Here is an 11315-nt window from a genome sequence, read left to right as displayed (position 1 = left end):
TGGTAACTGGCCGGGGATAAATATGGTTATTTCCGATACTCGCCGCCTTATATAGAACAAGACACTACTCTGTATAATAATAATGGTGATGGTAATTATATATATACAGAGTATACAGTTTACCATCTTTTGATTCTTGCGTTTCAAGTTGATATTCATTCTATGAGATTCCTCTGCCATACACCATAAAAATGACAACCTTGACTGATCCCTATCTAGGTATGTTATGTATCACCTATCAGTCTCCCGTTCGAACTTCCTTTGCTTTCTGACTGGACTTCAGAATGGATTCAATCATGTCATACTCTTCAAAACAATTCCAACTCTTACCTTCCCCTCCTTCTTCACCTCCAGTGTCATGCTCACCAACCTCCTCTTGCATCCGACAGATTGCGATTGCACGTCTTGGATCGCCCATAAGGCCTATCTACTTCTCGATGAGGCCCAACAGCCATGTGGGATGAAGGTGTAACTCCTGGGACTCATCCATTCATCGTGCTGTCCACATCGAATGGCTTGCCATATCAGGGAATATGGGCTATGGTGATACAAGGTTCATTAGGACTCTGATGGGATTCAATAATGAACAGCAGATTTCACTGCGACCCGACGAATATGCTCTATCCTGGCGTTGGGAACAAGTTGGATTATTACTCGAAGAAACTGTCATCACCCGATATGCACAGACTACGCAGCGCCTCCACGTCTATCAGAAGACTTGAAGAAAGGATTTTTAAATTTTCTCGTGGACATGCTGAGCTACTTACGGCTACGAGAGATGAAGGTAAGTATTGCCTTGAACAACACAATCAAGATGTGATGTTATTAATTTTCTAACATTTTTCTTCTCTTTCATAGGAAAGCTATAGCCTTTTGCAGATAAATACTCCCCTGAACTGGCACATGATTGAAAGCATCTTGTTCACACAGCCTCTGCAGTTTTTCGAGGCTGTTCGTTATAAACCACTCAGTAGAGGTCTACCGTTGCTACATATGATACAGCAGAATGCTATTGCTAGGGTCTTGAAGATAGCTATTGTTTACAGAGAGATTCGTGAGTCTAGTTTTCAGTCCGATCAGGAATCGAAAGATGCCCTCAAAGTCCTTTGGCGCAACGGATGGCTCCACGCACAAATCCAAGACATGAGACCTGCTATATTTTCAACTGAAATTCACCGCTGATAAGGACGTATTCTACTAGTCTAGGTAACTAACTATTGCCCTACTTTTCTCCGAGACTGTTTCTGATAACCAAATCAATGCAGATCTAAGCAATTATAGCTCCTTTACGGAGTACTCTGATGGAAAATGCTAATCCTGTCTCTATCAAATGAACTGTTTCTATTCGTCAAATTGTCATCCAATCTTGCCAAAGCGGCGACTGCTTTCAAGGTGGAAAACCACGATTTCTAACCAAAAAGCCCCGCACAACTGTGGCCTTTCTGTAGAGAGAGATTCTTATCGTCAACTATTATTTAAATCACGAATAATATCCATTATAATAGATAAGTAGTCTCTTCTTCTTCTTCTCCTTCCTCTTCTTATTAAAATACCACTAATACTGGAGACTCTGAGACAATGGCGTTTTTGGTTCCCCCAAGCGGCTTCTAAATATGGCATCACAGTATTAGTACTCCGTGGAGTAGAATAGCACCATTCAATCATCCTTCATTTTTCTTTTTCTTTACTTTTCTGATGAGAATAATGGCAGTCAAATTCTCTTGATATTTTATAATCACACCCTCACTGTCGCAAGGGAAATAAATTCCTTTCCAAGCCCCAGGTAAGAAAATCGCCTGGAACGCGCCCAGCCTTCCTTCCACCGCACTGACGGCCCAGCCACCGCACTGATCCAGGCTGTGTTTTTTTCTCTCTTGAATCCTGATTATTGCATGGAGATGCAGCGCCTGGATCTACCTCGTTGAATTACCTCTGCCCTACCTCATGTTATTGTAGTCATTGCTGCTGTTGTTGTTGTTGACCCTCCCCTGAGAGAGCCTCTGCTGCTGCTGCTGCTTCCTCCACTTCTAATTCACGCCCTTTTGAGTACCTACATCGACGTCTCTGACACACTAATTGTTATTGTCTTCCGTTTTGCGAATCTAGATCTGTCATATGGGGTTCATCTTACCCTCTTTCCAACGTCAGAGTCAGACCTGACCCACGCTGGGGACGCAACTGGCTCCCGCCGTCCGTTCATCTTATCCGCCATAACCCGTGGCTGGCGTTTTCCCTTTAGGCGGCCATTATTTTCCTCTTCCTTTTCGGGCCCGCATTCGTCAATCAACCTTCTGCTTTTCGAAATTCTCCTCTTCTTGAGCTCCCCCGATCACTACTCTCCTGCATGCCCCGGAATTGAGTGACTGGTCGGGCTTTTGCTCTCTCTTCGCCCCATCTGGATCCAGCATGCTGATTCCACCCCAGCTCCGGCAGCTGGACCGCCGCCAGGACCCCGGCGACCCCAACATCGGCGGCTGGCAACCGCGAGACTCGGATATTAATACCAATAATGATAACAACAGTACGAATAGCGGTACTGGCCAAGGTAGTTCGGGTGCCGGTAAAAATAATGGCTTTATTATCGTGAGTTGCCTATCCCTAGCGGCACCTTTCAGCTGGCTGACCCAGACATGTCTTCTAGGGCGGTGCCGTCGTTGTCTTCGTTGTAGCGCTTACGGTCATGCTCTACTTCGTCCTGCGCGCCCTCCGTCGAATGAATTGTCGTCCGAAATACATCCCCGGGAAATTTCTCAAGGAAAAATGGCGCCGGTGGAACGTTGGCGCTTCGTACGGCCAGGTCCCAGATGCGGCTTCATCGAACCAGACGGCGAATACCGCTCCCACCCAACGCACTGCCCGCGAAACTCAGATGAATTCGAATGCCACCGTCCGTCGTGATACTTCCATCCGCTCAATTATCACCCTTCCCCCGTATTCCTTTACCCCCAAGCCCGAAGAACAAGTGATCGCCCGAGAAGGAGAACGAGAAGGAATGGATGTGGTGATTGAATTCCCTGAGACGGCGGAGGAAGAGGAGGCACGTCGGGAGGAGACTATGGAAGGACTGTACCAGATTCGGGTACAACGGCGGCAGGAGATCGCCGAGCGGCAGGCTCGGCGCGAGGAGCGTCGTGTGGCCCGTGAACGTGGAGATATTATCCGTTTAGAGCAACTCCGGACTGAAAGCAGAGCACGGGCACGAAGTCGCGCGTCTGCGAACGGGAGCAATACGAATGCTTCGGCTGCTGCCGCACTGGCGGAGCATCAAAACCGAGGCCGTGACAGGCGGATCTCGAGCGTCAGTTATGCGGAATTGGGCTATGTGCGACACGATGGGTCTCGTATGCGAGCAAGCTCTCGCGACTCGGATTCGCGGCCTCTCCTAAGCAACACCGATGGAACGAGCACGGGCGGTCCTGACCGTTCCTCCGCATTGATAAGCGTACATTCTAGGGGGGAATCTTATTCCTCCACCCTGTCCCTTGCGACGGGCGGCTCGGACGGAGAAAGCTTAACACCTGTTCAGTCTCACGCAACCTCTACGCATTCAGTCGGCCGGTCCAATGGGGAGCCGGATGACGGCGATATGGGTTCCCAAGCCATTCCTCCGCCACACTACGACCATCTAGACTGGGGAGATGCACCTCCTTATGAAGCTACAGTCTCAACCCCCAACTCTAACAGCAGTGCACCTCAACTGCGTGAATTGACGCCTATCCCTAGCATTCAGATCGATATCGCTAGTCCGGTCAGCAATACTCCCACAACCCCCACAAATGCACAGCGGGAAGAGCACCCAGCGCACGAATTACCTACGGAGCCTTCATCCCATTCGAATACCAGTAACAATGCATCTACCGCCCCATGAGAAATCATGATGGCGCACATCACTTACGGCCCTTTGCTTTGCGGGTTCCCCTCTACCCATTGTGCAAATATTTCTTTACGAGCATGACCTTTTATGATCTAACATTTCTTCTCTTATACTGTTTTGTAATCCGTTGGCTTTTTTTTTCTTTTTGCTTTTTTCTTTTTGTTAGCTAGCAAGGCGTTAGGTTAGCGCGGTCTTTGTCAAAAGAGAGGACTGACTGGATTTGATGCACATATAATTTGAGACAGAACAATTGTCAATATTTTTTACATAGTGAACAATCTCTCTTCATAGAGTATAGTATAGTTCATGTCGGAAATTTTTCTTTTTTCTTTCCCCCGCTGGTTGATTGAAGTCTTGCATTAATGGAATGTCAGACAGGAAGGCGGTCAACCTACTACTTTTGGCACGAGTAAACAAACCAGCCTCCCCAATTATTTCACACGATCCCCGTCCCACCAGTTCCGTTAATTATATTTCAGCTCTTTCCAGCATGGTCGCGGTATGAACCTTTTCTCATCATACAGAGTCCATTTATAGCTTGAATTTCGTGTTCGATTGTGGTTTCCCGCGTGGTTGGTCGGAAACTTTGCAGTGGCCCGACGCGCTGCCCTCTAAACATTCCCGCTGTTTTTGCCTACTACTTCCCGACACCATCAGGACAAATCCCTCCACGTCAGAGTTGGGCACCAGCTGAGATAGAGAGGAGAACTGTGCATTATCTTTTGACTTCTACTTTTCTTTCCCCTTTGCTCGCCCATTTCTCGAATCTTACGTGTCGTGCTCCCCCGACATGTCGCGCGAACACACAGCCAACAGCTTCGCGTCTTTCGGGTCTGACTTCGATATCGAAAACGAAGCGATTGCTTCCACCAGAGAATTCGAAAACAGCCCTCGACTACCGGATATGAAAGGTGTTTCAAGAAAGCAACACGTCGAGCAGGAAGATGATGAGCCAGATTACGTCTTTAACACCTCCACATTCGAACAATACCTCCCACACTTCTCGCCAGTAGGAACATCGGAGGAAGAAGGAGACAATGATATGGACGACGATGAGATTTCCATTGAGGCAGGGCGTGGGCAGTCGAAACCGCCGCGTCGGTTAGATGACTCGCGAAATTCGTATATGAGCCTTGAGAACAGCGTCCGCTCCTCATCTCCCGCCGTGAGACTTGATTATCCTACCTCAAATACACCCCAGAAGTCAGCCATGCGTAACCCATCACGAAGGGCTGTGAGTGAGAATCTCCGAAAAGACGCGCAGCTACGACACGCAAGCCTCGCACACAAGGAAAACATGGACCCCATCCTTTCCAAGCCTAGCCGCAAGGAACAGCGCCGGACTCTGTCCGAGCTCCATGCCAAAGTCCGCGATTCTTATGATGGTTCATTGCTGGAAGACGATCGACCGCCTGCCGTTGCCAGCAACAACGCGCGACCGACACGCTTTGGAAACGTGAATCTGTCCCACCAAATCGCCGATGCTGTCGAAAGGGCATCCCAGGAGGCATATGCGAAAGAGATTCGCCGGACAAGGGCCCGTGCCGCTGCCAATGCCACGGGTGATACGGGTACGCAGCAGTCCTTTCTCCTTCCGGACCTCCCCAATCTGTCCGACCTGGTTTCTGGTGTTTACGAGGATGGAACCCCTGTGTATACCCGCCAAACCAGAGCGAGGACGACACGGTTTGTCTCGCCTCCTGCTGATGCTACCGATGCTTCTGTCACGCGCGAACACGTTCCACTTGAGGCAATCCCAATTCCAGAAGATGAAAAGGCCTTATTTGTATCATTGCGGCTCCTCCAGGACAAGGTTTTAGAACTCGAGCGGGCTAAGGCAGATGCTGAAAAGAAACTGGAAGACATGCGTCAAGAAAATTCTTTTTTGAAAGGAGGAAAATCCCGCCCAAAGGATAAAAACAACCGCAGCAACAAACATTATGACCTGGACCAAGACAACTACAAGAAGGATGGTTTCTTGCACGAGAATCAGAGTAGGTGCCGGTCAATCTCTTCTGTATAATGCCCCCCCCCCCTAACTCATTCCTTTTAGAACTGGAAGCAACGAACTTGGCCCTTCAGAACAAGGTAGATCTTCTCGAGCGAAAGACAGAAATCCAGGAAGCAGCATTAAAGAAGCTTAGCAAGGAGCGTGATATGGCTGTCTCCCAACTTGGCGTGGCTTACCTTGAGTCTCAAGACCTCAAGAGCGAGAATGAAAGTCTACGGGAGGAACTCGTGGATCTAAAAGCGCAGTTTGCTAGACTTTTCCCGGCAGCTTCGAAGGAACGAGAAGAGACTCTCCAGTCGGGACAGGTCACTTCCAGTGATGCTAGCACAGTAGACAGCCAGCTCGATACACGGCAAAGCACCACCAAGGAAGTCACCACTAAAAGCACTCGCTCGAAATCGAAGGCTAGCCGTCGGGAGGATTCCAAGGCAAAGGTTTCCAACCAGGTTGAGAAAGAGATTTCTCGGTTAGAGAAGGAACGTGCGGAGGAGGCATTATTCTCCATTGAACTCCCGCGCCTAAGAGAAGCTGCAGCTACCAAGAAAGATAAGATTAGCAGCCGGTCACGAACTGTCAGCTCCCAAGCGAAGAAGCAGCCGAATACCGGCAAGCAGCGTGTTAAGAGGGTTATTGTCGAAGAAGTCGAAGTTACGCAGCCGGTTGAATCCACTACGGAGGCCACTGGCAATACTTGCAAGTCGTCTGCCACAGAGCATGACCTAACCTTGCTAAGCTTTATCGATGTAGGCTATTATTTTGAGTCTGCTTCGCATCGTATCGCTAATTTTATGGCTGTACAGGAACGTGAGATTGCGCAGCTGAGGAAGACTTTAGAAGAGGAACGGCTGGCACGGAAACGGCGTCAATCGAACCCAACCATTGACACCAGTGCCAATGAGACGGACCACATGACTCGTCAAAGTGCGCTGAAACCCGCGCCTCGAAAATCGTCCTTGAAGGAGAGCAGGGGGCCAGTGTCTCGACCGGCATCTGCAATGGGTGACTTGACGGCAACCTCCAAGGTTACAGCCACCGAAGCGGATAATAGTACTGTGTCGGTTCCTGCCGACCGTCCAAGACGGCACTCGGACCATTCTGTCACGTCTGTGGCTCAACGACGCCGGCGTAGGATTGTCGAGGAGATGACCTCTGCGTTTATCCTTCCAGATATCACATTACGGCACCCTGGTTTGCCAGACAATCTGAACAAACTTCCCGAGACCACCCAGCGAGCACTCGACCGCGCAACACAGCATAGCGGCAAGAACTGTACGGTCTGCAAACGTTCAATTCCTGGGGACGCTTGTGATCACACTCGGGAGTCCATTAAGGTGCCCAAACCGGTCCCCGTTTCGGAGCGGATGCCCGAGCCGTCTATCTACAATGAAGACCCTACGTTGCGCCCAGCCCAGCCACCAGCGGTTGCTCTGGCCACGGTTCTGAAGGCGCTGGAGGATGAACTGGCGCACTTGAAAATCCAGCTCGTTTCCTACCAAGGCGCGTACAATAAGCTAGATGCCTCGCTCAGTAAACGCCAGAGGAAATCACTTGGGGAGAAGATTGAGAGGTTATTGAAGGATATCGACATGAAAGCCGATCAAATCTATGCGCTCTATGATGTCCTCGAAGGACAGAAGCACAGCGTGCATGAGATGACCGAGCAAGAGATGGAAGTCACTCTTCAGTCGATTGGCATTGATACTGGGGCCGGGATGCTTGCTGACATGACGGCCACGACACATAAGTCCTCGCACAAGAATGATACCGACTACGATGTGAATGGGGAGGAGGAGGGGGAGGAGGAGGAGGAGGAGGAGGAGGAGCTTCCATGGGAGGGAATTGAGAGTACGATGGAGGTAACAGGAGGAAGTCGGCATAATTAGGTAGATCTTTGCATGTTTTCAATGGGTTTGTCTTGGGGGTTCTGTTTTTCTTTTCTTTTTTTGTTGGCGAGCATTCATTGATTCAGGACTATCCCGGATGTATAATTTTTGCATGGATTCTTCGAACCTGATGGCGTCAGGATGTCCTGATGTAGCACTATTGAAGCTATCCAGTATTGATGCAATTCATTCTTTCAAATCATGGTGCCGACTCCCGATCTAATTGTCTCCACCTTCATTCTGCATCCAATCCGCATCCCCAATTTTTGGTTCTCCGCCATTGATTGACTCGCAAAGTCTCGTGCTTCCTCTTTGATCTCTGTTTCTCAGGTAATTGAGTCTCTTTTGTTTATTCACCACCGATTATCATCTCCTACAGAGATACCTCTATTGATGGGCTTCAGTCAACAGCATGACCCCAACCTTCACCGCACACACGATGTAGATTCTAGACCCTGGCACAGCTCCTCCCCCAGCGCTAACCACCATCACCACGACTATGATCCTGATCGTGACGACGACAACGACGATGACGCCAGGAGCGTCCAAACCGCCATTCACGACCGCGACTCCTCCCCCCGATTTATCGGACGGCGCTTGTCCATCTCCGATGGCGATAACGATAGTGACATCCAAAGCGACTACGACGACCCCGTCGAAGCGCTGAATGAAAAACCGGTCACCTGGGCCTCTCTCCCCAAGAGAAGCCAGCTCATAATCCTGACTGTGGCTCGTCTATCCGAGCCTCTAGCTCAAACCTCGCTTCAAGCGTACCTCTTCCACCAGCTTAGGTCCTTTGATCCCTCACTCCCGGACTCCGAGATTTCGACGCAGGCCGGTATTCTGCAAGGGAGCTTTACTGCAGCGCAGTTCCTGACTGCAGTTCTGTGGGGTCGATTGGCGGATTCGGCGTGGATGGGTCGCAAACGAGTACTTTTGATCGGGTTGCTGGGGACTTGCATTTCGAGTCTGGGATTTGGGGTTTCAAAGTCTTTTGCTGCGGCTATGGTGTTTCGTATATTAGGTGGGGTGTTGAATAGTAACGTGGGAGTTATGAGGACGATGATTTCGGAAATCATTGAGGAGAAGAAGTGAGTTCAGCTGATATACATAACCCGTGGTCTCTTTGCAATCTCCTTTACGAACAATCATACTAGGTACCAATCCCGCGCGTTTCTTCTCCTGCCCATGTGCTTTAACATTGGCGTGATCATCGGCCCCATCATTGGCGGAATGTTAGCGAACCCGGTGAAGAATTATCCTCATCTTTTTGGACCCGGGTCGATCCTCGGTGGTAAGGACGGTGTGTGGTGGATGCAGCAGTGGCCATTCCTTCTTCCTAATCTGATTAGCGCACTGTTCATCTTTACCTCGTGGATGGCCGTGTTTCTAGGACTTGATGAGGTATATATGCATCCTATTCCCTTCCAAGAGGGGTCGACCTCATTGCTAATCTTGCATTCCTAGACACATGAAATCGCACAGCACCGAAGCGACTGGGGACGCAACATTGGACGCCGCCTCGTAAACTGTATCCGCCGAAGACGGCGACATCACCATTATCAACGCTTAGTGAATCAGGACGATAACCAATCCCTATACCTCGGGGAGAGTGTGGGCGGCGGATCTGCCCCCTCTAGTCCGACTCGCACACGATTCCACCAACCCTCGCAGAAACGCCTAGGCTTTCGACAAATCTGGACCTCAAATGTTCTCTTGACCCTCCTGGTTCAGTTTCTTCTAGCATTCCACACGAGCGCCTTTAACTCCATGACCTTCATATTTCTACCCACCCCCAGAGCCCCGGAAGGGAGCCATCAGGGGTTCTTCCGCTTTAGCGGTGGCCTTGGCCTGCCTTCTTCTCGAGTCGGTCTAGCGACAGCGATCATTGGATTCATCGGACTGCCACTTCAAATCTTTGTGTACCCCAAGATACAGTCACACCTGGGAACTTTGGCGTCCTTCCGCACATTCTTACCGTTCTCCCCTATTGCATACGCCTTAATGCCGTTCCTTGTGTTGATTCCGAACCACCCATGGCTTGTCTGGCCCGCGTTCACGGCAGTCGTTGGGCTCCAGGTCATCTCCCGCACGTTCGCCTTACCTGCCGCCGTCATTTTGGTTAACAATTGCGTAACTGATCCTTCCATCCTGGGAACTATCCACGGGGTAGCCCAGAGCATCTCAAGCGGAGCACGAACCCTCGGGCCCTTCATCGGAGGCTGGGGCTTGGGCCTGGGGCTGGAGTACAACCTCATTGGTGGGATCTGGTGGGCTTTGGCGCTGGAAGCGTTGGTGGGTTGGTTCCTTCTAGGAACGATATACGAGGGTCGGGGTATTGAGAGACGAAAGAAGGATCTCGAGGAGGATGTGGAAGAGCCCCAGGAGGGCCGTTGATACGGAGTACAGGGTATTGAGATCTTGAATATTGTTGACGCACTCAACTCGGGTAATAGGATCTGAGATGAACATGTCCATGAGCAACGTGACTAATGATTTACGATAACTAACTAACTAGTTAGTTAACTAGCGAACTCACTAACTAGGTACGAGTAGATAGGTAGCATCTATAGAAAAGGAAATGCTTTATTGTCCGGCAAATTCATTAATTCGTACAAGATCGTAATCCGTTGGATTGCCTTAACACCAAATTCAATTAATACCCACCCGAGTCAAATTATCCCGAAGCCATCATATCATGGCCTTGCAATCAATCATTCAGTCATTTATGGTATATGCGATACACCACTTCAAGCCCCAACAACCGGCGTAATAAATGCCCTCACGGCCTTCTTCACATCACCATCATAAGCCTTCAAAAGCTCCGTCGCCTTTACTTTGCTCAGATCTAATTCATTTACCTGCATAACAAAAAGAATTAACATAAAAAAAAAAGGGGGGGGGGAGGGGAAGGATGTCCTCAAGAAGGCTCACACCAAATCAACCACGAAAAGAACTTACCAAGAGAGCAACATCATCCGCCGCAACCTTGACGGCCGCCTTCTTCTTGACGCCCTCGGTCGCCTCGTCCTTGTTCTGAGCTTCCGTTGTCCGCTTCTTACCGGGCCCCTTACCTGCCGCGATCTCCAGCCGGCTCATCGCCTTGCCCAGGGCTTCTTGATCCGCAGACGACGGTAGCTTTGAACCTCGTGCTCCTCCACCACCTCCTCCTCCTTCTTCTTCTCCCTCTCCTCGCGAGTCGGCGCCGATCTCATTGGTGTTTAGGGAGGAGAGTGCGGCGGCGGCCTTGCGGTCTTCAGCGTTTGCAGGGAGAGGGTGGTCCTGGGTTGATTCGGGGTCTGCAGATGCGGAGGGGATAGAGTCCGACATGTTTCTGTTGAGGAGAGTTCCGTTTCCTGATTAATAAGAGGAGGGTATGATCTTGAAATGAAGAATGAGAAGTACGAGAAATCCAGAATCGAGGGGGAAAACGGCGTATTCCCGAATTGGGTTTAGTTTACATAGTGACTCAGGCCGCGAATAAGCGGGGTTTTCTATCCTTCTTATTTTCTTTTTTTCTCTTCATTCTTCTTGAATTCGATTATTA

At 49.9% G+C, this 11315-nt stretch overlaps 4 protein-coding genes across 4 annotated transcripts; 3 read left to right on the top strand and 1 right to left on the bottom strand.

The window, feature by feature from the left end:
• Positions 1–288: 288 nt before the first annotated feature.
• On the top strand, positions 289–1148 carry P175DRAFT_0497234 (uncharacterized protein). The gene has a single exon (XM_040896234.1). It carries the CDS (start codon positions 534–536, stop codon positions 720–722), a length of 189 nt encoding a protein of 62 aa, XP_040755505.1. The 5' UTR covers positions 289–533; the 3' UTR covers positions 723–1148.
• On the top strand, positions 586–1323 carry P175DRAFT_020303 (uncharacterized protein). The gene is made up of 2 exons (XM_040892574.1): positions 586–784; positions 859–1323. The coding sequence occupies exons 1-2, from the start codon at positions 752–754 to the stop codon at positions 1180–1182; spliced, it is 357 nt and encodes a 118-aa protein (XP_040755504.1). The 5' UTR covers positions 586–751; the 3' UTR covers positions 1183–1323.
• Positions 1324–2406: 1083 nt separating this feature from the next.
• Positions 2407–10165, top strand: P175DRAFT_0429611 (uncharacterized protein; the record flags this gene model as incomplete). Its single annotated transcript, XM_040893374.1, has 8 exons — positions 2407–2583; positions 2642–3842; positions 4576–5868; positions 5928–6628; positions 6686–7741; positions 8108–8859; positions 8926–9172; positions 9236–10165. The coding sequence occupies 8 exons, from the start codon at positions 2407–2409 to the stop codon at positions 10163–10165; spliced, it is 6357 nt and encodes a 2118-aa protein (XP_040755503.1).
• A 346-nt stretch (positions 10166–10511) lies between these two features.
• On the bottom strand, positions 10512–11178 carry P175DRAFT_0497227 (uncharacterized protein). Its single transcript, XM_040896233.1, has one exon. It carries the CDS (start codon positions 11096–11098, stop codon positions 10709–10711), a length of 390 nt encoding a protein of 129 aa, XP_040755502.1. The 5' UTR covers positions 11099–11178; the 3' UTR covers positions 10512–10708.
• Between the last annotated feature and the right edge of the window lie 137 nt (positions 11179–11315).

The sequence above is a fragment of the Aspergillus ochraceoroseus genome (assembly GCF_002846915.1).
Source record: "Aspergillus ochraceoroseus IBT 24754 chromosome Unknown P175scaffold_1, whole genome shotgun sequence".
Taxonomy (NCBI): Eukaryota; Fungi; Ascomycota; class Eurotiomycetes; order Eurotiales; family Aspergillaceae; genus Aspergillus; species Aspergillus ochraceoroseus.
Note: the sequence above shows the minus strand (reverse complement) of the source record. Positions and strands in the feature narration are given on the sequence as shown.